Source organism: Arctopsyche grandis, chromosome 13 (genome assembly GCF_051622035.1).
Source record: "Arctopsyche grandis isolate Sample6627 chromosome 13, ASM5162203v2, whole genome shotgun sequence".
In the NCBI taxonomy this organism is placed as follows: domain Eukaryota; kingdom Metazoa; phylum Arthropoda; class Insecta; order Trichoptera; family Hydropsychidae; genus Arctopsyche; species Arctopsyche grandis.
This window is the reverse complement of record NC_135367.1, coordinates 13,023,433-13,051,173: the sequence shown is the minus strand read 5'-3', so window position 1 is coordinate 13,051,173 and position 27,741 is coordinate 13,023,433. Positions and strand designations below refer to the sequence as shown.

The window sequence follows — 27,741 nt, the reverse complement described above, 5'->3', positions numbered from 1 at the left end:
CACAGAGACATCTATGGAGAGGAACCCGGTGAATCCTGAGATATAACAAAAACTCAAGATTTCGCGAGAGAAATTGGTAAATTGGTAATCGTTTCAATGAAAATCAGAAAAAATTATTATTTTAAATAAAAACACCAATATTTTTTTTTACTACCGCCATCTATGTATAAAATTAATGACTACCAACTGTCACCGAGATTAAAAATCTTCGGTCCTGAAATGCTTCTTATACGATATTTTTTCTCTATCGTAATGGGGGAGGCTCCATTTACTTATATTGATGACCAAAATGAGCAATATGGCAAAGTATGAAAACGATCGGATAAGAGACAAACTTTTTCCTGAATTGTAATCGTAAGTGAAACGTAAAGGAGGTATGTAAAAATTGGCAAACTCTGATTAGAAACGGCCGACCTGGTTACAAACCAAGGTCTGGCCAGCAGCAAGCAGTGTGACTCGAACTCATAACCACACTGACCATAGCAAGATATGTTAACCACTAGTCCATGCTGCTGGTTATGAAAGAAAAAATCAAAATTTTGGAAAAAGGTTACTACGTAACAATAAGCATTTTACAAACCAATACATTCAATATGATTAATGGTGTTCAAATAATTATATTATATGGAGCCTTGGTGATAGAGTCCATTGCTTGAGAGTCGAGAGAGTGCAGAGAAAATTTCGCAAATTCGTCGCAAATCCAAATTTATTGATTGTAAAATATACCTACATACATTTTTAAATGTATTTAGAATTTATGTACAAATTTGACCATATTTTTGGGGCAACCTCTCATTACACCTAATGGTAAAAATGAAATATATAAAATAATATAAAAGAGCATATGTACATATGTATATACGTACACACATTTTTTAAAAAATCAACATTGTAAAACATAATAGAACCAACCACAGGGCTTTCGATCGGAAAACACGATCGTTTTTACTTTCCACTCCCCGAAAAGAAAATCGTAAGGATATGTAAATGAAGGAAGAGGAAGAAGACGATTAAAGAGAGGGAGAGAGAGTGAGAAGAGAGCGGGAATTTTAAACTGCGCACCACCCAGGTACTATGTACATTCTAAAGAGAGCGAAAGTCGAAACGATGAAATTAAACAACCGCAGGCGACCGGAAGTAGAACCGGAAAAAAGCGAGGAAGGAAAACGATGATAGAGATGGGAAAAGGGGGGTATTTTGACGCTTTCAAAAGCGATTTTCATTACGGCAAAGTAAGGCTTTGGCGCTACGACGATATTTTCTTTACATAATGTGTATTTAATATAACCTCATTTCGCGAGAGAAACAAGAAGCGAAAGCGACCGGAAGCGTATTTCTTCCCTATGAATTTTCCTATTTTCGTTGTGGCTGCGATTCGAATTTATAGCGGGCATAACGCGAAAACTGAACTATTTCCCTTTTATTCTCAAGCCAACACATACATATTATATAATACATACACACGTCGGTATATTTTTTCGTCTTTCTCTTCTCATTTCGCGAAAATTGGGACGGGGATCGAGAGTGTGCGTCCCCGCGCTCCTTTGATTTATCACACGCGGAATGTAATAAATTTCACATATGTTAGCATCATTCTTGCCGCTAAATTTCACGATTGCCTACAATAAAAGACTAGGGATGGAGCTAGCCCTCCAAAAATAGACCATACAAAATTATCTATCATATTAATAACGTATATAATACGCATCCTATTATTTAAATTGAATATTTCAACTACCAACTTGTTTCTACCACTATTTCCCAGAGCATAAAAATATGCATGGTTTTGAAAATAAGTACAATTGAAATTAAAACAAAAATAATAGTATTATTTTGTTATTTGCCTTTTCTTTCAATGTTCAATTTATTCTAATCCTTTCTTTTATTTTCTTTGAATTATTTATACAAGCCTTAACGTATCACTTTCTCTATAAAATTAAACAAAGCATTCTACTTATTTTTATTTCTGTTTAAATTTATCTCTCTTTTCTCATACATAGCGATGCGTTCCGTTTCACCGACTTATTATTTCTCGAGACTCGTTTTCTCGAATTTTCGTCTACTTGAACAGACAGTTTGTATATGACAAACAAAAATCTTTTTTTGAATAGATGTATGTAATATCTTTAATATACAAGACATATTGTGATGTAAAAATGTATGAATACATTTTTAATCTATTAACACACCTTTAACATATTTTGAAAACGTTTAAAAATCAATTCTTATAATATATTTATAATAATTAATTCTGATCTCGTAAAATGAGTATTTCACTATGTAAAACATTGCATATATTTGTTCTGTATATGTATATAAAAACTCCAAGACGAGATACATCGTAAAAGTCGAGAAAAGAAGTCTCGAGATATTTCAAGTCAGTGGAACAGAGTTCCATACACATCTTTATGAATCAGTTCTTTCATTTATTTTTTCAACAATAATAAAAATCCGAACTAACGCAATCTGAACCTAAGGTGACCATTCGTAATAAGTTTGTCTTGGCAAATTGTGAAATAAAACTAGTAAACTTTTTTTATCTAATAAATGCATTTAAATATTCAAAGCCTTCATTGAAAATGATGTCTCCTACAAAATTACTGGAAAATTAGTCGAAAATTGTATCTGTTTACCAGGAACAAATGCACCTGCCAAACGACTTATTTCTTTGATGAATAATGTTGTCCAATGATAAAACACATTTGAATGTTGAAACTTTTAAACGTTTGCCGACGACCCCCTAGGAATCGGCTTGTTTATAAACATTGAAATCGATATTTTACTATTATATGTAAATGTGCGTCCATGATTCTCTAATGTTCGTTAACTTTTTTAGTAATTGAAGAAATATTTTTTTGGGAAAAATGTTTTGGATCTGAATTTGATAAAAATGGTCACTTTATGTATATACGTATAAGTAAAATCACTAAACTTCCTCATTCCACTTAATTTTTCCTTTTTCTGAATCATCGCAAAAATTTACCATAACACAACTAAATCCCTTTTATAAAGATATAATACTTCCTGTGTTATTTCAGTTGTTTCCATTTCAATCACAATATGTTTTTAAGACAAAAATTAACTGAACAAATCTGTGGATATAACAAAAATAAATTTAACCAACTGAATAATCATTTAAACACAAACGAAAAAAACTTCAAAGTTTTAGCCAACCCTGCAAAACGCGAATGTCTTCTAACATCGGATGGGGACGAAAAAATAAATAAAGAACGAAGAAGCCAAAGTGAAACATCTGTGGGCGACGATAAAAACGCTCACACATTTTGAACGTTGAATTAACCCTCCCTAGTTACACAACCTACATACGAAAGAGTACGGGGGGGGGGACATACAACAAAATGGCAGTTCATTGCGCAATCGATCATCAGATTGTGAGATGCGGAAAGTTTTTTCATCGCATTTATTTTTTTTCTCTATTTTTGACGAGGGTCCTGCGAGGATGAGAGGAGGAGGGCGTCGATGGAAATGAGGCGGTTTCTCCACCTACAAGAGACAACCGAATGATAAATCGTTCAGACTTCAAATTTTATGGACGTCTCACATCTCGTTTCATATTCCTCAACCTATGAAGACAAAAAACTGCTAATTTCCAAAATAGACCAATAACTTTCGGTTGAATAATTCAAATAAACATTTACCATAAACTTAAATGATCGTTCACGACAAAACAAATAAAATAATACTATCAAAACCAGAGAGATGTAATAAGAATAGAGGGGCCCTTACGAATGAATAATTGTTGTCAATTTTACGCGGTACGTCTCTATAAATACGCTACATCGCACGGAATACAATCGGATCAGTTTACTTATAAAAATGTATCCCATGTTGTTTATTGTGTGTTTTTGAATGTATTGTGCAATTTTTACCGATGCTTGCCCATCTTGCGAGTAATATAAACAAACAGAGAAGTTTTTATCGGACATACGTCGAGCACCAAGCGTCAAATACGACTGATGCTAAAATTATTTAGATCTGTCCGTGGACAGAATGTCACTTGACAACAAAAGAACACCTAAAGCCACTTCTATTAATATTACATTTCTCTGATCAAAACCATGTATTATATAGAGCAGTGGTTCTCATGTGCGACCACCGACGTAATATAGAGTAATATTTCACAATTTAATTTGTAAAATTATGAAATTCGTTGACAATTTTTCTATTTTATCTTCTTTTAGCGATTTCCTAGAATATCTTACAAACACAACTTCTAAGTTAAAATTAAAACTTAAAATAATAGAGTGTCTTCAATCTCTAAATCTGAAACTTGATAAAAGGTTTGAAGAATTCAATTTTTTATCTCTTTCTTTGTATTCCCTTTTCAGATGATGATAAATGGAAATTTTATAGAACAAATGAGAATAATATTGTTTTCAATATTCAATTTATTTAGTTGGGCCAACTTTAAATATGCTTTATTGGAAATTAATCATTACCGAGTAAGTAAACACCATTTTTACAATAACACGGCTGAAAATTTTCGGTCCAAGTTATACATTGACCATGAATCGAGTCAATTTAATATAGTCGATTTTTCCTAAAATGTAGTTAACTGTGAAAGATCATTTAGTGCAGTGCACTTCGAAGCCAGACAGATTAAACTTAGAAGCAGCGATGCGTTTTGCATTGGAAGAAAAAGGTATTAAGGAATTTCCATTTGCATTATTTTCAAATAAGATATGTACTAAAAAAATTTAAGAAATGAACTTATTAATTTTAGGAAATAAAATTTAGCTTTATTATTTTTAATTACAACAAAAGCAAAATTTAATGCGGCCACCAGAAATTTTCATAGGATCACCGATGTCAATTATGCGGCTATGGTAAAATTTCACATGAGAATCACTGATATAGAGTTAGAGAGAACAGATAAAGTATTGTAGTATGACGACTGATAGAATTTAAATGCATTTAAATCTAAATAAATTATTACTGACTTCCACAGTCGTTCAAAAAATCTATGGAAAATTTGCCACAGTGATATTCTTCCCACCTACCAATTCAATTTTTCTTTCACAAAACAGTCGAAAAAAAAATCGTGTTTGGCAACATCAATGCTGGTATTGCAGCGATAAAAAACAGATATACGTACATATTACATATAAAAATAAAAGCAATTACATTTCACCATCCCAACTACATGTTGATTAATAAGTAAATACCGTGAATTGTGAGCTCCGAGTCACGATTCAGCTCGTATAGACGTATGGCTTCATCCAACTCCACCTGCGTTGATATGGTGCAAGGATCCCCTTCTTCATCGACCCACTTCATAGTAAACACCTGTAATATTAATTACAGATCATACAATAGACTGACAATTTTATAATGTTTACACAAGCAGTGTTTCAGAATAGTAGTCACGTGTAATCAATTGTCGTGCAATTTTTTTTTATAAAGAGAATAACTAACAACCATAAATCATTCATCAAGCTAAATAATTTACAGCTTTTTCAAACAAATTTATTTAAATAATCATAAAAATCAGTCTCTTTCAAAATCTGAAAGCAATTCATAATGCTATACCTGGCAACAAGTCCTGAGGATTAAAAGTTTAAAATCAACTTTAATTATCAAAGTATATGCAAAAATGTATCAATAAGAATTTTTCAATTACAAAATATAATATAAAAACAATATTTTCTTATTTTTGTATGTTTTAAATATATATGTCCAAGTGTAGATTTCGTTCATTCATGAATATACTAGTTTGTTCATACACAAACCAATCAGGCCAGTTATAGTGTACACAAAAGAACAAATTGACAAACGAACTAGTTTCATTATCCACAAACTATTAGGCATAAGTATATATATTCTCAATCGTTTGTCCCATCCTTTACATATTTATATACATACATACATATGCTTACTCTGGGTTGCAATATTTTTAATATTAGCGGAAACAGGAATTATAACAAAGTTGTAATGTGACTTCCATAGTATTTCCCTTTTAAATACTAGGAATTTTGACATATCAAAGGTTTTAAAAGCTCAAAAGTTTTGACATCTACAAATTTCATGCGACACCTGGTGGGAGTCTATTTGAAGATAGCTTTCGACTATTAGCATTAAAACCAATAGTTTGTGTATGAACAAACTAGCACGTTCATGAACGAACCAGAATGAACACTTGAACTGTAACATACATATGTATAGTTTATAAAATGTCAACAGTGATGTTTTCGGTTGTATTAAATTTTAATTTCATGCACTTCACCACTTTTATATGTAAATTACTGGTTTAATTTCTATGTATGAATCTAAAAATTCCAATAATCAAATTAAATATGAACATTACATATATAAAAAATTAAACACTAGATGTATATATTATATATATTGAGTAATGTAAGTATCGAACCTGTTCTGGTGAAAAACGACAGATCGCTATCATCTCCTGGCATAAATTTTGAAGCGAAATGTTCTGATGGATGTACGTGATGTGTATGTCCCCATTGTAGGCCGTCTTGACCCGAATGTCGTTCGTCGTATTGTCCTGACTCACAAGTTGGGTCGGCATTTTGGAAGATGGTTGCATAAATCAAGTATGATTCGATCGCAATTACAGATTGAAAGTCATCAGTGGTTTGAGAAGTCGTCTCAAAGCCCTCTCTCCGTCGATCTGAAGTCAAAATAATAAGGAAATCAATGACATATATGAAAATACCCACATATCCAGTATGATTTTAATTAATCTATGTACATATTGAGATGGATTAATTTATTTGGCTTTCACATGAAGGGGTTTTAAATTGTGATACTGAAAATTTATGATAGTAATATTCAAATGGAATACGATTGTTCAAACGAATCATTCAAAAACATTATGAATCTGTTTGCAACGGAGCAAAACTTTGTACAATTGTCAACCAGAGTCAATATATCTCACTCAAACACTGCAAATCTTTCCACTGATTACTTTTAAAGGTGCGGAAACTTATAAGGTACAAATAAGTTAGTATACAGATAGATAGACTATATTTATCTAACCGCCATTTATTACCACGGATACTAAATTAAACAAAATTCAAGCATAAGTCTGTTACTATACAGAGTTCTACTTGACTATACTTTTAAATATTTTCAAACCTTTGTACTAACGAGTATAAACTGCGTCATAATTCATATAAAAGAAAAAACTAATTTAAATTTTAAAAAATATAGACATTTTTTAAGATGCAAATTTAGTAGGTATATAAAAATTTTCAAAGTTCACTTTAGTCATTAGTTCAAAATACTGACAGCGAAGAGTTTGAAATTTAAACATTCGTAGTACAAATACAATACATAGCTACATATTAACTTCACACAGTTGCCAGATTCATTGCACAAAATAAATAATCGTGAAACAACAAATACACATATATTGCAAAAAAAAAGCAAGGAATTGTAATATTGACTATCGAAATGTTATAAAATAGCATTTAGTTACATATTAGGTTAGTACGAAGCCATCGTTAAGTAAATAATACCCCTTATCTGTCGACTGGAAGAAGAGATAATGAAAGAGCGTGAATTGAATACCTCAACAACGGATTATAAAATTACGTCGGAATTCAAAGCTATGCATCATGAGGCCTTGGAAGATGATGGAAAATATATGTATGCGGTGAATCACATTCACCTACAATTAGTACCTTATATGACAGTTGAGAGATCCGAACTAATTGTTACAACTACAATGGAAATTATGGTTTCTAAATAAATGTGTATAAAATATACAGAGAAGCGTTTTATTTTTAATTTAAATAATCCTTACTTTTCAGCGTAATTGATAGTAAAAGGTGAAATAAACTAGTTTTGACACAAGCGCAGGTGACGAACTGCACTGTTATTGCGAGTGCTGCCAGTAACAAAAATTGACAAATGGCATAACGGTATATTTTAAAAACAGGGAAATTAAAATCAAAAAGAAATGTTGGGTAGCAGAACCATGGTATTGGATATGAAGAGGGATAAAATTCAATGCAACACAAAGAACGATACCAAATAAATTTTACAGGTTTTTACGTTTAATTTTGTGGCAGGTTTACAAGATCATAAATTCGAGTGTTTCGTTGTAATGTTGACTTCTTGTTTGATTTTGATGTTTGGTGATTATTCCGCAAAAAACGATCTCGCACACTTCACTGAAATCTCGATCACGGATCATCTGGCACTCGAGTTCTCATTAGTACTTCTTCGCTGTGCTAAAAATGGTGGTGAGAACCAGGAGTGCTCTTGAATGGTGACTGCAGATGGAGGACTGAAAGCGATCCAGTACCTACAGAAGAATGATGATAAGGAGGATTGGAAACAATCCATGCTCTACCAATAATGTTGCATTTACACAAGGCTATATATTGGCTTTCATCAATATTGATTTGACTCAGTGAAATATCTTAACAATTGGCCTCGTGTAACTGCAGCATAACGAAGACACTGTCGTTCTTGAGTTAACTTGAGGTGATGTATCTCCTGGTAGTAAAAATGCTAACTTAATTAGGAATAAAGGTCTGTTCATATCTATCCAGCACGACCCGTATCCTGCAGGTATCATGCAAGTGCGGATAGTATTCTTTGATTCATTCTATATGGACGCGCACGAATGCGTAAATGCGCATGCGCGAATGGAGTATGAATACGTCCGTATAATGTACCAAAGAATACTATCCGCACTTGCATGACACCTGCAGGATAATGGTCGTGCTGGATAGGTATGAACAGACCTTAAGTCATTACAACTAATATTTGTGGAGGACATAAAGTGGGTGGCGCCGCATGACGTAACTTTTAATTATATCAAACCAAGGCTAATTTCGGCTATAACATCAAATATTGAAAAAATGTTTTTATTTATGCATAAATTCGAATTTTCTTTTCTATTTTATTTACATCCCATTTGCATGTTTCGTACAGTTCGATGATTATTCCGCAAAAAGCGGTCTCACGCAAGACACTAAAATCTCGATCACGAAACATCTGGCACCCAAAACTCCATCAATCGAAAGCTTAACACGCGAAATATTGTACTAACAAGAACTCGAGTACCAGATGTTCCGTAATCGATATATTAGTGACTTGCACGATATCGCTTTTTGTGGAATAATCCGATTACTGTTTCGAACACAGTTTTTGTCATAGTATTAACACAACACGACGGCATTGTGCAAAAACATTTGTATCATTGTAAATTAGATGGCAACCCTGTGTCTTGTGTTGTGACAGTTTAGTATGATTGGAAAAGGGTATTCTAAACTTTGAAATTGGACTCAGCATGATGGAGTGCCGACTTTGCCTATCTTCCCTGCCATTTGAAACGTATGTCCCCATCTACAACAATACTCAATCAATAGAACGACACATCTGGAACTGCTGTCATCTCAAAGTCGGTGTATCCGCTATTCTGTTTCTCTATCTTATACATTTCACAAATTATTATACCTAACAGTTATTTTTCCATGGCAGGTAGAACAAGGTGATGGGTTTCCAGATTCAATATGCCTGTCGTGCGAATCCCACCTGGAATCGTTTGCTAATTTTAAGAAAGCCTGCATTCAAAATGACGAAATACTGAGGCGAAGATTTTCAAAATCTCAAATCAAGATGGAAGAAATCACAGTGGAAGATTATGTTTGGGAAGAAAATGTAGACATCAAACCAGTCATTAATGAAAGGCAGCCAAGTACAGCAGATAAAGACTTTTCGAAACAAATTGACTTAAATGAAATGAATAATCCACATCACAGTCTAAAGAGGAAACGCCAAAGCGGCAGCAATTTTTCATCGCATCATGAAGAAAATACAAACAAATGTTCGCAGGTAACATTTCAAAATAAATTTTATATTTTGTATGTCTCAATAGTGTAATTACTACTTGTTTGCTATCCAAACAATAATAATCATTTTTAATAATAATTTATTTTTATTTTAGAAAAAAGAAATAGCTGAAAATAAATTGATAGCCGATTATGAAGATGAGTATGATGATAGTGATTCAAAATTTGAAATTAAAGATGATACGTCGGACACAGAAGATTTCGTTGAAGAACTAGACTTACATTTTGATTTATGTGAAAGTGAAGATAATCCAGTAATTGGAACAAAATGTAGATTAGATGGAAGTTCGCAACAACCTGCTCCCTCAATACAATGGGATACCAAGACTTCTAAACTTGAAAATGAAATTGTTAGCAGCACTAACATTAAATCAATGTTTTCCTTATTCATAAATGAAGAAATTGTGAAAGAGATATGTGATGAGACAAATCGGCACATAAATAATATTCAATTATTGGAAAATAATATCGATGCAATTACAGAAGACGAATTATATGCATTCGTTGGATTAATGCTGGCATCTGGCAAAAATATTATCACGCCACAAAAAATAAATATTTCTGAAATGTGGACAAAAGAAACTCCCTTTGCCTGGCCATTTTTTTCGGCAGCATTGTCTCGGGATAGATTTTACAAAATATACAGTTACATACGTTTTGACAACAAACAAACACGGCAGGAACGATTTCAAGCGTCTTCAAACAAATTAGAACCAATAAAAGTAATTTTTGATAAATTTCGAGACGCCTGTATACTAAATTACACTCAATCTTCCAACATACTCGTGAAAAAACACTTGGTGACATATAGAGGCAATTGTCCATTTCGAGTTTTCGAAAAATCTGAGCGCGGCAGATATGGGATATTGATTTGGACAGCAGTCGACTCTTCAACGTCGTATATAAATAATTTAGAAATTCACACTGGCGCTGGTACTACAAGTTTACATAAAGCGTACAAAATGAAGCGAAAAAAACATGCAGTTGTGAATTTAGACAAAAATAGGTATTGTTGTGCAAAGGCGACCAAGAGATGGCCTTTTCGAGTGTTTATGGAATTGTTGGATATGGCAGCGCTAAATGCTTACTTATTATGGATAAACAGGTACCCAAATTGGAAAATAGGTAGTGCAGACCGTCAGAAGCTTTTCATTAAAGAATTGTGTCTGGAATTGGTGAAACCTAATATTTTGAAAAGGAAAGTTATCAGACAAACATATCACGTCAAGCAACAATATGCGATTGATGTAGTTTTAGCATATTGTGAAGAGGTTCTGCCAAAATCACCCGTAGTATTAACATCAACAGAAACCAAAGTTGTGTCTAAGTCAACGCCGAGTAGGGGATCATGCCGATTTTGTCCGTTGCCTGCTAAAAAAAGAACTAGATTAATGTGTTATTCCTGTGGAAAAGCTGTGTGCTTACTTCATAGGATTGGACTAGTTTCTTGTCCTGACTGCGATAGATTTACCTACCTACAAAATATATAATAAAATATTAGAATGTGTTATCGAATTTTTAAATTTTTTGTTTTTTAATGATTATTTTTCATACATATTTATGTACTTATTTATTTTAAAATTTTATATTATTTCAGAGAAATATACACGTGTTTACTATATTATATTTTAATTTTTAATTTTGTAAAAAAATGCAAACCTAATTTAACTCCGGGATGAGCAGTTAAGGTACGTCTAAACTAGTACAACTCAAGCCGCCAACTGCACGTGAATGGCAATACGAAAAATATTCTTTAGTACGGTCTATATGGACAGATTCGTACCTACTAATGTGTATGTGCAGTGATGTGCTGCTATAGGTTCGCATTGGCTAGATAAAGCCGGTTACTAAAATAATTTTGGTTCGTAGAGCTGGTTTCTAAAATCCGGAAACTAAAGATAGTATGTAGAAAATTTTCTAATTTAAATGTTAAAATTTAACAATTGATCGAAATCCTGAGATTGAATTTTTGGTTTTTAGAATTGAGAACTATCGAGAAATTTTGTCGAATGAAAATAAGTATGTATGTAATAATATTACAATATATCTATGTATGTAATTTTAACGGTAATTTACGTATACCACATAAATTATATTGAAAGGAAAAACCTAAATTATTCCAGCATTTACCAACTTAAAATTCGTTACAAAAAAAATCAAAAATGGACATACAATATATGTGCACTAAGCCATCGATATGTAGTATTGCAGATAACTTTTGATATGATGGATCGTTGACCGACAACTCGCTGTATTACGTTTTGATTGGCATAAGTTTTGAACATCCTGCAAATCTCAATATAGTGAAATATTAAGCAGCAACTTGCTACAATTACATTTTAATTTTTAATAGTGAACTCATGAAGCAGATTCGAGTTGGATGATCGTTAATAGCTATTGCTATTCTACATAAAATATAAGAAATAAACCTTTTCGGATTATTCAAAAAAGCTTTTAAAAACGATATTAGCTTAATAATTTTGCATTATGCTGATTCTAACGCAGAAAGATTTCTTTCTATCGGAGCGGGGTCTTAGATCACCAAAGGATTAGATAAGGCCGGATAGAATAAAAGAAAATCATCAACAATTTTTTGCTTTTCAATTACTTTCCACCCAACAAAAATATATACATATTTTTAAATATCTGGCACTTTCCTTCCATCGCCCCCTCTCTCCCTCCCCCCTGGATCTGTCGTTGTTGCGTAGTATGATTAGAATTAGTCTTTTCCGTGCAATACTGTACCGAGCGGTTGACGTGCAATGCTGGATAATATATACAGACCTTATAAAGACGACGGCGCGGCATGACATCACTATTATTGTATAATCCATGCAAGACTAATTTCGGCTAAACATAATATCAAATATTGGGAAAATGTTTTTATTTATACATAAATTCGAATCAACTTTCCTTCTATATTTAAATCCTATTTACATGTTTCGTAGGTAAACGGACTACTAGTCATATGTGAACCGGTCACAGGACAACCGGTCACTCTAGATCGGTCACACGTCACACTAAAACTGGTCACAAGAAAACTGGTTGACCGATTTTAGGGTGTGACTAGTTTTAGTGTGACGGGTGATCACGTGTGACCGATCTAAAGCGACCGTTTGTCCTGTGACCGGTTCACATTTGACTAGTAATCACCGAACCGTTTCGTACAAAGTTTTTGTCATAGTGTTGACACAACACTAAGGCATCGTGCAAAATCACTTGTATCATTATAAATTAGATGGCAACCCTGTGTGTTGTGTTGTGACAGTTTAGTATGATTGGAAAACGGTACTCGAGACATTGAAGTTGAAGTCAGCATGACGGAGTGCCGACTCTGCCTATCTTCCGCACCATTTGAAACGTATGTCCCCATCTACGATAATACTCAAGCAATAGAACGACACATCTGGAACTGCTGTCATCTCAAAGTCGGTGTATCCGCTCTCTGTTCCTCTATCTTATACATTTCACAAATTATTATACCAAACAGTTCTTTCTCCATGGCAGGTAGAACAAGGTGACGGGCTTCCAGATTCAATATGCCTGTCGTGCGAATCCCAACTGGAATCGTTTGCTAATTTTAAGAAAGCTTGCATTAAAAATGACGAAATACTAAGGCGAAGATCTTCCAAATCTCGAATCAAGATGGAAGAAATCACATTGGAAGATTATGTTTGGGAGGAAAATGTAGACATCAAACCTGTCATTGATAAAAGGCGGGCGAGTACTGCAGATAAAGACTTTTCGAAACAAATTGACGCAAATGAAATGAGTAATCCACATCACAGTCTGAAGAGGAAACACCAAAGCAGCAGTGATTTATCATCGCACGATGAAGATAATACAAACAAATACTCGCAGGTAACATTTTAAAATAAATTTTGTACTTTGAATATCTCCAAAGTGTAACTGCTTTATAATGGGGTATGCACATGGTTCCGAGTAGAGAAAGATGTTTTCCAAGCAAAATAAATAAAAAGCAGTGGCCAAACGGTACCTCATTGAGCTATGATATTATCATTAATAATGTGATTAATGTTGATGTTTTAAAAAAGACAAATTAAAATTGGAGAAATTTTTGAATTGTTTGAATATTATATGATACGTAGTCTTCGAAAATTTGGACGCATTAAATATAAATGTTTTATCAAAAACCTTGGTTCAAATTCAAGCAAACTATCAAAAGATACATTCAAAGAATGTATGTATGTATTATTCACCCATAACTTTTTATCTGTCTCTAGAGTTGTCCAACTCAGCTTAATGCTGGTTATCATCTTTATTATTCGGTATGTTCGATTTTGATACATTACTTAAATAGAGGTCAAACTTGATACAAACAAACGCTCGCAGGAAACATTTCAAAATAAATTTCATATTTTGTATGTCTCAATAGTGTAATTACTACTTGTTAGCTGTCCAACTAATAATAATTATTTTTATTATTATTCGGTAAGTTCGATTTGGATACATCATTTGAGATAAAGAGATTCCAAATCGAGTATAAAGAGCTTCGATGGATTTCGATGTAATTTAATTCCACGACGAACAGAACAGGTTATTTTATACCAATACATCTCAAACTGGCACGTAAACAACAGTAAGAAAAATATTCCTCAGTACCTTCTATATGAACACCTTCGTATCTTCCGTAATGTTTACATGGCGTATCTGAAACGGCAGTAACTGACACGATAATTTCATATTATTTAGAACTAGTTGTTTTACCCGGCTTCGCTCAGTGTTTTTAATATAAACAGCTTAAACTTGGCGAATCTGATAGTAAATATTCATTTGATTTTTTGTTAAATTTATTTGAATCGAAAAAAAATCGAATCGTCGCCATATTCCCAACCAACAATACTTACATACATACATACAAAGTCTCTTTCGAAATTATATATTAGATGTGGCTATTTGTAGATACAGTATCGACGAATTAATGACTATTTGTAGATACAGTATCGACGAATTAATGACAATTTGTAGATATAGTATCTGCTAATTGTTGACTATTTGTAGATACTATATATCTACGAATTATTGACTATTTGAAGGTAGAGTACATATGAAATATTGACAAATAATCAATAATTCGTCGATACTGTATCAACAAATAGCCACAACCTATTATATATCAGTGCATGTCACCAAAACTGTACCAGGTGTGCCAAATTGTTGACATGCAGTACAGGATAATATAAACAGACTTTTACTGTTCACCATGAAATATATTGAGAGTAAAAACACTAGAATTTCTTAATTTTCTCTGATAAGATTATTACTTGCCGCTCATTTCTGCATGCCACTTCCTTTATTTTCGCATTAATATAAAGATTATTTGATATAATTTTATTTTCATTTTAAAACTAGTTACTATGCAAACAATCTGTTCAATATATTTGTAAAGTAAATTTCATTTAATCAAATGGTTAGGTAGTTATACATATTTTAAATATAATTTTATTATTATTATTCTCGAAATTATACTTATCCTTATTTCTCTTTGTTTGAAAAGCAGCTTGCGAGAAAATGTGATCTATTGGGTCCAATCAACACTGATGAAGAAATTTCAAGATTATTTGGAAAGAGTCATCAAATATTGTCCACTGGAGTTAACCCCTATCAAGTATTATATAAATTTTTATAATTCTATTATTTAAATATGGCCAATCTATTAGTAAACATTCATTTGTTTTTTTATTAAATTTATTTGAATCGAAAAACATGAATATTTAACGATAGCCAATCAGTAACGAATTACATACACACAATGAACGGCCTTTGTTTTATATGGTTCAGTGATTATTCCGCAAAAAGCAGTCTCGCGCACGTCACTAAAATCTCTAATATGGAACATCTGGCACCCAAAAACTCCATCGGTCGAAAGCTATCAACCTGAAATAACTAACGTGAACTCAAGTGCCAGATATTTCGTATCCGCGATTTTTGTGGCAACAATTGTCGTGCGCGAGATCACTTTTTGCGGAATAATCCGTTTACCGTTTTATATATAAGATATGAGTGTATCGGGTAATCAGCAACAATTATATATCTTGCAGACTGAGAAGTTTAAAACGGGATATAGATTTACTTTTATACATATGTACATACATATATAGAAAAATGCCTAACGCTTTTAACTAAATATAGCCATTTTCTAAGTGCATCATATTGTTATAATTCCTATGACATAATGATGCAATTATAATATATGGAAAAAATTTATCCAAATTCCCAAAAAAAAAAAGACTAAAACCAAAACCGGTCAATTACTGTGTTGGCTGTTTCTTTAGACAAAAAAAATAATTGTGATCAAGAATAAACAATAAATAAAAAACTTATTTTTGCCAAACAAAATTTACCAAGATATAATATATATGTATATACTACATACATATATAAAAGCGGCTATGCTCAGAGGTTTTGGTATAGGGGTCCTTGGACCCTGTTTATGAGCTCTTCCACTGTCAAAATTAGAGCACTATGAGATAATATTCCAAATTTTATGGTCCTAAGTTGAAAATTGTAAATTTGCATAGCATAAAAACATAAACGCTTAGATTTATATGTGTATGTACAGATAGGTTAATAATTGTAAGTGCTATTTTCATAATCTACATTATATGTCTGTATGTGCATTTTTTCAGTTTTCACCACTTATTAATTCAAAGAAATCTGGAGTATGGAGCTTCTTCGTAAAGGAAATTGGTGAAGTAGCTAATTGTGTAATTTGCAAGTCAAAAATAAAATGTAAGGGAGGTTCCACATCAGGACTTGCTAATCATTTGAAATTGAAACATGGAATAGATTCTAAAAAAAGTGAAAACACAGACCAAATCCCAGTGAAATGTTTGAAACTTACAAGTAATATTCGAAACTGTGTTAAAACGGAAACTCTACCAGAACTTTTAGCTAAATGTGTTGCTCATGATGGTTTTTCGATTAAAGATATAGTTAATTCAACTGCTTTGAAAGAATTTTTCAATAAAAGAGGATATCAAATGCCACAGAATCCACTGACTGTTAAAACGATGATTTTAGAATTTTACAACCAAAGGAAACTAGAACTTAGAGATGAACTTTTGAAGTTTAAAGAATCAGGAAGTCGCTTTTCAATCAGTGTAGATGAATGGACAGATTTAAACCATAGACGATATTTAAATGTAACTTTACATGATACTAAAAAAAATTTAAAAACTGAACATAAGTTGGGTTTGACATTTATTAAAGATACATGTGATGCTTTCACATTAAAAAAATTAATAACAAATAAATTAAATGAATTCGGGCTTAATTTAAATACAGACATAATTTCGTGCACACATGATGGTGCTGAAGTTATGAAGAAATACGGCCATTTAATTGGAATTGAAAGTCAACTTTGCTATAATAACGCCATCCATTTGGCTATAATGGATGTATTTTACAAAAAAATTACCTCAAATGAGCGGGAATTGTTTGATAATGATAGCAGTGATAATGATGAATCGGATGAAGATCTTGACTGTTTTATTTCTGATGTAGACGTAAATTCAAATTATTATCCACGTTTAGAGTTATATAAAGTACTCAAAAATGTTCGTCAAATCGTATGTTACTTCAAAAACTCCAACAGAAGAAATTACATTTTACAGAAATACGTGTTGGAGCAAGAAAAAAATGAGATGCGTCTTGTATTAGATTGTAAGAATCGGTGGAATTCTTTAATACCAATGATTGAAGTGTTTTTAAAAATTAAAGAATGTATAAGAAAAGCTCTCATTGAAACCGGTAGTGAAAACATGTACAATGAAATTGATTTCACAATTTTAGAAAATATATTATATATATTGAAACCAACCGAGCTTGCTGTGAAGGAGTTATCTAAAATTGATGCAAATATTTTAACAGCGGAAGGAATATTTAACTTTTTATTTGACAAACTAAAAAAGAAGGATAGTTCTCTCAGTTTCGAAATATATGAAGCTTTAACTAAAAGAATATCGGAGCGAAGAAATAAAACTTTAGTTTCATTGATCAAATATCTTCAAAACGCATCTGTTCCAAAGACGGTTTTAAACCCAACTCAAACATATGCGTCGAAATCTTCTATTATATCATATGCAAAAACTATTATACAAAGACTTTATCCTGGAGATTTCGAAAATTCAAACGATTTACAGATCACAGAAGTAGCTGAAAGCTCACAGACATCAAAGGAAATGGATGTATCAAAAACAGATAGTTTGATTTCAGAACTGCAAAAGAGTATATCCTCCGTTATGAATGTTCCGGAAGTGCAAAGTAGTGACACATGGGATTTAGACAAAGATTTTAAGCTACTCGAACTGACTGGAAATCGCACTCCAAATTTAGACAATTTGTTTAATTGCGTGTTAACAATTCAACCAACGGCAACGGCAAGTGAGCGTGTATTTTCGGTTGCTGATCAGTTTTGTAAAAACATTCAAAATTCAATGAAACATGATACATTAGATGCATTGGTATTCCTTAAGTATTATTTTATGAAGTTAAATCATGAATGAGTATTCATAATTATGTACATATAATTCAGTTCCCTGTTAATCATTTATTTTCTATGTAATTTTTGTCACAAATAAAATATTGATATATTTTTCTGAAATCTTACTTTTTTATTTTAAATTTATGTAAGTAAACTATTATCGTATTAAATTAATTGCATTTTTATACTAAAATATATAAACACTGATAAAACAAATATGTATAAACATTTCTTTTAACTACAATTCTCACAGAGTACAATGATTCTTTTTTAATATATTAGGCCTGGATTGATATTTAGAGATCACAAACTACATCTAATTTTTCAAATTATGGCCTCAATGATCGTGAATTTCATTTTTTAAACAATAATTTTATCATCAATCAATCCTTGCATATCACCAACTCACAATACCTTACTTTAAAATGAACGCTTGCTTTATAAATATTTGTTTCTTATTTTGAAAATACATAAAGATTTTTCATTGGAAACCTCATTGTGAAATAAAAGTATTTGTACAAATATTAAGTTGCCATATTACTGTAACAAATTTACACAATAGAACGCAAAAATCTATCTTAATTACACCACACATCTGTAAGTTAAAAAATTAAAATGGATAATAACCTTTTGTGAAACTACATTTGTACTTTTATTCACAACACTAATTTGTCCACATTTGACATTAACCGATTTGCGACAAAAACCCGCCATTACAAACGTGTACAAACCGTTTACCGTATGTATATTACATATGTGTCCATTTTAAAATCAGAATTGGAACTATTATAAACTAGTGTTGTGCCCGTTGATTTCAACGAGTGGTTTCGAAAAGGAATTGAAACACGAATAAAAATAAAGTTATATGCGCACGTAATATTAATAGTAATAAAAGTGACACATTATAAACTTAGCAATCCAACCCGTTCGATATGATGAATGAATGTATGTGTGTGTGTGTGCCCTGAGGGCTTCGCGCCCCTGACGCCTCTAGCACTCTGGGGCTTCATCCCCAGGGCCCCCGACGCCCAGAGCCGCGCTCCGGCACGTCCGCCGCAGCCGAAGAACAAATGCGAGGACGCTCGTCACCCCCCCCTTCCCTCCCCCACTACCACGCTCCCTGGCGTCTCGATTACTCGGCTGTGATTGGTTCCCCATACTGGTTGATCGTCCGTCACAAACATACATATTTAGCGACAGTCAGTTATTATTTGCCAATTAATTTTCTTCTAGAGTCAATAAATCACTCAGTACATTAAAACGGGTATACACCTGAGAATATTTATGTTTTTACACTCTTGAGTAAAATTTGATAATTTAATATATTTTTTAATTTAGCATAAAAGTGCTAACAACCTATTTGATCATCCTACTCATTTTTTACGCTTTTAAAATTATATAAACTCCAGATTGAATTCATAAATACTTTTTTTCACATACATGGCACCGTAAAAAATGAAAACGCTCAAAAATAGTTATTGCGAATTGTATAGGTACTGGCCACGCACTGCGGTGTTGAGGCCACGTGCCGCCGCCCGGAAGCTGTCAGCTCGAGCTCCACACGCCCCGCAAACATGGTGAGTGGCCGATATCAAATAAACACACCAAACCCACACCGAGATCCTGAAAATCACACTGAAATACAACGAAGCGCCTTTTGTGCGCCCCCATCTCCGGCGCCCCGAGCCTCGGAGTCAGCCGTGCAAAACACTCATTTTCAAATGACAGCTCAACGCCGACCACTTATCAGTGATGTCACTCGATTGCTATCTCTCTCTCTCACACGCCCATCACCTATAAACCCCTCTCTTTCTACTCTACGATAGAAGCTAGTGTTTTACTCATATTCACTTTCATATATAATTTTTTTTCGATGAATGAAAGTTTGATGTCAGTTCTTTTAATGGAAACATTTGGCGTTTTGATTTGTACAAATTCACATTTGAATGCCAAACTTTACAATATCGCTTAAATATTCAGATTTTCACGTTATGCCAGGCATGTATTATTCTAAAATATAATAAAATTAATCTTTTAATTTTGTACGACATACAAAAATAAGAGCTGATATATGACTCAAAATAAATATTTCTAAATCCGTCAAGTCTTATAATATGAATTCTATGTATAGAATTATAAAATATCGCATTTTTTCATCATTCATTTTTTAGGCTCAAAGACTGCAATGAATTCATCATCAGATCTTTCTCTTCCAATTTGTATCTTATTTACATCTTATAGATCAATCAAACCTTTTGTATTTTACACAACATATCACAGATTCAGTTATGTAGGTCACGTCATACTCATTCTATCCGTCAAAAAAAAATGTCAAAATCAAAAAGAATTAATCATTTGCTTCGAACTGTATGCACTTTCTAATGAGAATATCAAAATAGTTTTGTATACTGAACGGAGTAGATGTATTTTTATACATCGCACCTGATTTAGGTTATATATAAATGTATGTATGTACTTATAACTGGCCTCGGTCTGTTGATCGTCCTATGTATAGAGACATGATTCATCCAACTTGGTATATAAATGATATATTCGTTGACAGAATAGGTAAAGTTTGACCTATATCAATAAATCATTGATTTTTTTTTATATATATTTGGTTTCATATTCTAATTCTTGTTGGTTCTGTAAGTGCTGTTATTACAAGTTGGGAATACACATACACTACACACACATATATTGAACTCAAAATTGTATCCAGAAATGTGATGGTTTTTCTGTTTTGTAGACGGACGCGCAGATGGACTGTGCCCTCGATCTGATGAGGAGGTTGCCTCCTCAGCAGATCGAGAAAAACCTGTGCGACCTCATCGATCTGGTGCCGAGTCTTTGCGAAGATTTGCTCTCATCGGTCGATCAACCGTTGAAAATAGCCAAAGACAAAAGCAACGGTAAAGATTATTTACTGTGCGACTACAATAGAGACGGCGACTCGTACCGCTCGCCGTGGTCCAACACGTACGATCCTCCACTCGAAGACGGCTCAATGCCGTCTGAAAAGCTACGGCGGCTCGAGATCGATGCGAACCACGCCTTCGACCAATACAGAGAGATGTATTTCGAAGGCGGTGTATCATCCGTATACTTATGGGACTTGGATCATGGATTTGCAGGTAGATTTTCTATATGAATGGTGATTTTGTAATCAACGAACGGGAGATAATACGAAAATTTTGTTTTTGTAGGCGTAATTCTTATCAAAAAGGCGGGTGATGGATCACAAAAAATAAGAGGTTGCTGGGATTCTATACATGTAGTCGAAGTACAAGAGAAAAGTTCTGGACGCAGTGCTCACTACAAACTCACTTCTACGGCTATGTTATGGTTACAGACGCACAAAGAAGCCAGCGGCACTATGAATCTAGGCGGTAGTTTAACGAGACAGGCAAGCTTATCCGTTGACCATAAAATTTAAACACTCACTTCAAAGCTAAGTAAATCGCATTGTATGTAGTGGAAAAAAGCACCATTGTGGAAATATACGGTTCTCACTAACATGTTTCGTACTTTGAAATCCAAATGGCCAATTGATGTCGTTTCTAATAATAATATTCAAATAGAGAGTTCAAGTATTTGATATTTCAAGTATGATTAGGGTCTGAAATTGTATGCAAATCTGATAAGTATGAATTTGTAGTCATCATTTAGCGATAAAGGTCACACCCTTATGTTGACTCATGATGCCGCAACCCAAACAATTATGAACTCGGATAGTATAAGGTCAACACACTTGAAAGTTTATGTACTATTAATACAAGCAGAGCCGGTTCGTTTCGTGTGCGAAGTGTTTGGCACACACAGGCGCTGTAAAAGAAAGGGCGTCTAAAATATTTTGATGAACAAAGAACGAAATATAAATAAACAGAAATTCTCATAAACCTGTCATACTTTCGCCTTATATCGGACTAACGATGTGATATATAATATTTAGAAAGCATTTTACCGAAAGTTAAAAACTTTTGTAATTTTCATTTTTTTTTTTAGTTCATTTTACGAATTTACAAAATTTTGTTAGATCTCTATTTTTATTCTTTGCGTATTTTTATATTGTATTGCCTTTCTTTTTGTACCATATTGTGCAGTTTTATTTTGTATTTTATAATATTGAACAGCGCGAAAATTCGCGGGCCAGCTCTGCACACAAGAAATAAATAAGGTTGTGGCTATTTGCAGGTACTATATCTGCGACAGGCGCAAAGCCTTCTGCGCATGCGCGTGAACTGTCACTGTCAGCGTGTTTACTGATAAAATTTTGTTTTAAACCTCTTGATTTTAATTCGAACTCGTAAAGTGACGTAGTATAAACGATTGATTAAACATATAAGATTAAAATTGATTTAAACAAGTCTAGCATACATTAAATGTAAGAAATAATAATCGGATTATAAGTTCACGCGCATGCGCAGAAGGCTTTGCGCCTGTCGCAGATATAGTACCTGCAAATAGCCAATAATTCGCAGATATAGTACCTGCAAATAGCCACAACCAATAACTTGTTGGTTATATGGGCGCAACCAAGCATTAGTATACACACTTACAGTCCCTGACCATAATATTACGCCACCCCGATTGAATCGCGTTCGCGCCCATTTGTAACGGTTATAAATAATTCACAATAAGATATTTTGGGCTAGTTTTTTTTGTAAGCTCATCCTTATTTGCTACTCTATTCACCAACAAAAAATAATACAACATTAACCTTCAAAATGTCTTCAAAAATAAAAGTGAAATGATAGAAATGAGTTTGCTCCTGAATTACGTAAAGCATATACGAGCGTTTCTGAGAAGATTTTTTATTATTTCGTTAACAACACCGTGATTTTTTCTTTTGCTACAGCTTTATTATATTTTTAGGGTAAGTTGGTGATTAATTTGTAAAAAATTTACTTTCATTTATGTTTTAAATTGCTCGTGAGTCTTAAATAGATTATTTTTTAGATTAGTCGGAAAGCAATTCTTTTTAAAGAAAGAAATGCAAGTATTTATAGCATTAATAAAACTGGAATGTTTTATAAACATAAAATCGCGACAATAGAGGGTGTAAGTAATACGGCTGTTTGCAAAATAACGAGACATCTGGAACAAAGTGGCGATCCCACACTCAGGTACCTGGACCATCGACGCTATAGACCCCAAAAGGGAATGTTTTGTCTCAATTTGTGGGCATCGGTCATTATAGCTTTCGCCTAATTCATCTCCGAACCAATTGGTGTGTTTCCATTGCTTTTGAATGGAAGATTCACCTTTCAATGCACCTTGAAATATGCATACATTTTAGTGGTTTTGTAAATTTAAGACACAAGACAATAATTTTGTAACATTCAAATTATCGTTTTCCAATGTTCTAGGGTGAAGTTTTAATGTTTATTTGCCCAATTTAATCGCGATTTGCTCATTCTTTGGGTTGGCATCGGCTTTTTTGCAAGGCGCCGTCTTTTCGAGAGATCCAGCGCTATCTAGCCTCGGCGAGATAGCGCTGGATCCTCTCGTCTATCTCCACATTTTCGTCTTTCAGCTCCTGTTGAATCCTTTTATTTGTTATTAAGCAGTTTCTAGTAACAATTTTGACAATCCTTAGATCCTCACGGGGGCTAATTTTTTTTTTTTTCGCCACATTTAACCCTTTGACTGCTACAACAACGATAAATCGTTGTTTTGAAATCGGCGAAGATTGCTACGACGATCGTTGTTGACGTCATTAATTGTCGTATTTCAATACTTTCTTTGAGCCACCAGCGCATCAGTGGCACGAAACATTTTTTTTATATACGTATTTATATTTATTTTTCAATCAAGCTTTATAAATATTTATCAATTTTTTAAATAAAAGCTCTTCAATTTCGGGTTCATCATCAAAGTTAATTTCGGGTTCATTGTCAATGTCATATAAGGAGTTATTACTTGGGAATTGATTATTGTCGATAAATCCATTTTCAGAATCAGTAGAGCTGCTGATTTGTCGAGTTCCTCGGCGAGGAGCTATTATTTCGCTTTCATCACTTTCACTGTCCGATATCATTTTGCATAGTTAAAATAAATGGCAAAAAACAATAGAAATCCGCTTTCAATTATATAGGTCACGAGACGTCACGAATTCATGCAATCAATCAAATGCAACTGAAATGCATACAAAATGTTTATGATACATGTTGAAAAATTATTTGATTATTAGAAACTTCGCATCCTTGTGTGTCTCGCTCACACGTACACAATTAAAACCAAGAAAGAAAGAGAGAAAGACCGCTACCTGTTTCGAATATATCGCATGTTGTAAGGATACATCGATATCTAAAAATAGATTATTGAAAAGAATAAAGCGTCGGAAAACAATTGTCAAAACTTATTTAGTGTATATATGTAGGTATCTCTTTCGCACGCACGCATGTAAAAGCAAGACAGAAAGAGAGAGCACGAGTCCATGACTGCTTCTTAAAAATGTATATAAAGTATTATAAAAATTACGAGTGTTCGGCGAAGTAAGTATGTAAAAAAATATATTATATTTATTTTTTTTCAAAATAATTACAAATGTTAGCATTTTTCGCTTGGACATTGAAAAACCTCGTAGCAGCCAAAGGGTTAACCCGCTTGTTGAGTGTGGGATCGCCACTTTGTTCCAGATGTCTCGTTATTTTGCAAACAGCCGTATTACTTACACCCTCTATTGTCGCGATTTTATGTTTATAAAACATTCCAGTTTTATAAATACTTGCATTTCTTTCTTTAAAAAGAATTGCTTTCCGACTAATCTAAAAAATAATCTATTTAAGACTCACGAGCAATTTAAAACATAAATGAAAGTAATTTTTTTACAAATTAATCACCAACTTACCCTAAAAATATAATAAACCTGTAGCAAAAGAAAAAATCACGGTGTTGTTAACGAAATAATAAAAAATCTTCTCAGAAACGCTCGTATATGCTTTACGTAATTCAGGAGCAAACTCATTTCTATCATTTCACTTTTATTTTTGAAGACATTTTGAAGGATAATGTTAAATTATTTTTTTGTTGGTGAATAGAGTAGCAAATAAGGATGAGCTTACAAAAAAAACTAGCCCAAAATATCTTATTGTGAATTATTTACAAATGGGCGCGAACGCGATTCAATCGAGGTGGCGTAATATTATGATCAGGGACTGTATACGAACACAAACAAATACACGGCAGTTGCATGAATTTGGTAGGCACGCTAAGAATAAGAGTAAATAATTTTCTGTAATATGTAAAATTGTTTTATTTTCTGTCTGATAGCTCCAATTATAAGTAATTGAAAATTTTTAGTCGAAAAACTGACCACTTTTACACTATAATGAATGATAAAAATTGCAATCGCTGTAAAAACCAACCCTGGCTTTCCTAAATAAATTAATCTCATTGTTTTTGTCAAAGGGTGTCACCTAAATTCAGCATATTGTTCGATGTAACGTCAATCGCTGGTTGCATACTGTCACTATACTAAAACTGGTAGCGACAACCAAGAGACCATTAATTTAACTGCCGTATATTTGTTTGTGTTATTGTAAGTGTATAATTGATGCCCGGTTGCGCCCATATAACCAATAAGTACCCTAAATAATAATAAAAAGTATAATCCTCAAATATGCAAACTACAAAAATTTAAATTACAGTATGATATCAAGTTTTTAGTGCTTGATATAAATATCAAACTGCCGCATGACCTTTCTAAGTTATTTGAACTGCGACATCCGATGTACGAAATTAATCAAATTCCCTATTTATAATCGGAAACCGCACACTCACCGATTAGATAACGACGATAATCGATGTTTTTTTTTTATTATTGCAGGCCGAGCAAGACGCAGCGGTGAGTGAAGCAAGTCCGCATATAGCCAATATAGGTCGTATGGTCGAAGACATGGAGAACAAAATAAGAAACACGCTCAATGAAATTTATTTCGGTACATCTCTTAACTTTTCATAGTACGGTCTACGATGCAATTATAGCAGTGTTTAAAATGTTATTCTACTTTTAGGTAAGACGAAAGATATCGTCAACGGTTTGCGCTCGGTGGTGTCTCTAGGGGAACAACAAAAACAAGCCGCTTTGCAGCAAGATCTGGCTGCGGCTCTGCATCGCCGTCAAGCCGGGCGTCCTTCCGAATAAAAACCCTAATCTTGCTCTCCTATATACATATATACATAGCTGCTCGGATGAAAGTGACCGATCGATCCCATGTTTCGACACCTCACCATAGCAATATTCCGGTCACAAGTTAATTTCGATTTGATTTCTTATTGATACATAATATATAATATCGAGGTGTCGAGGCGATGGGACTGCGATCGATCTCGTGAATGGACGAAATTTGAATGCGTTGTTATTTGTAGATGGACATATTTAGACTGTACCCGTAAAATATTATAAACGTTCACAATGCGTACTCGCAAATTGATAATTATTACCATGACTAACATTTTCATTTCATTGTCGAATTATCGCACCTTCGTTTGTTTAATCTTTTTTTTTTTAATTAATTTCGTTGTAGTTTATTTGTTAGGACTAATCATATTAAAAAAAAAGTAGCCTTTTTTTTGAGCTATGTGCAGTGCATTTATTCATTCTAATGATATTTATAAAAAAATAAAACATTCATAAGCGTGAAAACTAATATTGCTAAAAAAAAAGCTTACACTAGCGTCGTTATTTGTGTGGATTTACTGAATGAAAGTTTTGCATTGGATTAAACATTCTCACAGCACAATTTCCATCAGTATTTTTAAGATTTTTTTTATTATATAATATGTACGTATATATAAAATAAATATTTTTATATTTCGTAACCACTAAACAGTATTAGTTAATTGTCGTCTAATTATGTCCATTTAATGTTTGATATTTTTAAAAAAAATAGGAGCAGTGCAAAATTAAAAAATTATAAATATATATAATAAACATAGGTAATTTAAATAAGTGATCTATTATGGCGCATAGACAATTATTATTCAAATACAAATATAACTTAATTGAGACTTTCATTTTCCATTATTATCTCATGAATATTTAATGAAAAAATGATTTTTTTTCAACAAATCACAGATATTATTTTATTTCTGGAATTTGATCTGGAATAATCTGATCATCTATAAGATTAATTGCTAGTGAAATAACTCGAGCAAGTCGAAGAACTGCAGAAACAATCATTCAGTGGAACTAATGAAGAATCCCAATAGTGTAACGAGTACACAAGGAAACCATAATTATTCAATTATCCAGTTAATGTATAGGATTGGGTTCTATCTGTGGTTTTGAGAAACTGAGGACATCAATGATGACGTTAACTATATCAATACATTTTTTTTTTAGTATGCTTCATGTTTAAACCTTGGCCCATTGCAACTTTCGTG

At 33.0% G+C, this 27,741-nt stretch overlaps 4 protein-coding genes across 7 annotated transcripts in view; 3 read left to right on the top strand and 1 right to left on the bottom strand.

The window, feature by feature from the left end:
* The window catches only part of aPKC (protein kinase C iota type), a 191,539-nt gene extending 183,667 nt beyond the window's left edge, over nt 1-7,872 (bottom strand). The window contains exons 1-3 of the mRNA XM_077444358.1: nt 7,787-7,872; nt 6,389-6,649; nt 5,187-5,307 (exon numbers count right to left, since the gene is read on the bottom strand). Coding sequence (XP_077300484.1) covers nt 5,187-5,307; nt 6,389-6,565 — 298 coding nt within the window. The 5' untranslated portion in view covers nt 6,566-6,649; nt 7,787-7,872. The remainder of the gene's footprint in view (nt 1-5,186; nt 5,308-6,388; nt 6,650-7,786) is intronic.
* A 1,315-nt stretch (nt 7,873-9,187) lies between these two features.
* Nucleotides 9,188-11,468, top strand: LOC143920894 (uncharacterized). Of its 2 annotated transcripts, none has more exons than XM_077443911.1 (3): nt 9,188-9,398; nt 9,479-9,828; nt 9,941-11,468. In XM_077443911.1, exons 1-3 carry the CDS (start codon nt 9,284-9,286, stop codon nt 11,333-11,335), a joined length of 1,860 nt encoding a protein of 619 aa, XP_077300037.1. In that variant the 5' UTR covers nt 9,188-9,283; the 3' UTR covers nt 11,336-11,468. The 2 variants fall into 2 exon arrangements, with proteins under 2 accessions (XP_077300037.1, XP_077300038.1); XM_077443912.1 differs by having other exon boundaries at nt 9,242-9,394; nt 9,475-9,828; nt 9,941-11,462.
* A 1,603-nt stretch (nt 11,469-13,071) lies between these two features.
* LOC143920672 (uncharacterized) lies at nt 13,072-18,468 on the top strand. Of its 3 annotated transcripts, none has more exons than XM_077443600.1 (4): nt 13,072-13,277; nt 13,357-13,706; nt 15,367-15,474; nt 16,496-18,468. In XM_077443600.1, the coding sequence occupies exons 1-4, from the start codon at nt 13,163-13,165 to the stop codon at nt 18,371-18,373; spliced, it is 2,451 nt and encodes an 816-aa protein (XP_077299726.1). In that variant the 5' UTR covers nt 13,072-13,162; the 3' UTR covers nt 18,374-18,468. The 3 variants fall into 3 exon arrangements, with proteins under 3 accessions (XP_077299726.1, XP_077299723.1, XP_077299725.1); XM_077443597.1 differs by having other exon boundaries at nt 15,364-15,474; XM_077443599.1 differs by having other exon boundaries at nt 13,097-13,273; nt 13,353-13,706; nt 15,364-15,474.
* A 1,391-nt stretch (nt 18,469-19,859) lies between these two features.
* On the top strand, nt 19,860-27,358 carry cpb (F-actin-capping protein subunit beta). Its single transcript, XM_077444631.1, has 5 exons — nt 19,860-19,928; nt 21,101-21,485; nt 21,558-21,757; nt 26,183-26,294; nt 26,370-27,358. Exons 1-5 carry the CDS (start codon nt 19,926-19,928, stop codon nt 26,498-26,500), a joined length of 831 nt encoding a protein of 276 aa, XP_077300757.1. The 5' UTR covers nt 19,860-19,925; the 3' UTR covers nt 26,501-27,358.
* The last annotated feature ends 383 nt before the right edge of the window (nt 27,359-27,741 follow it).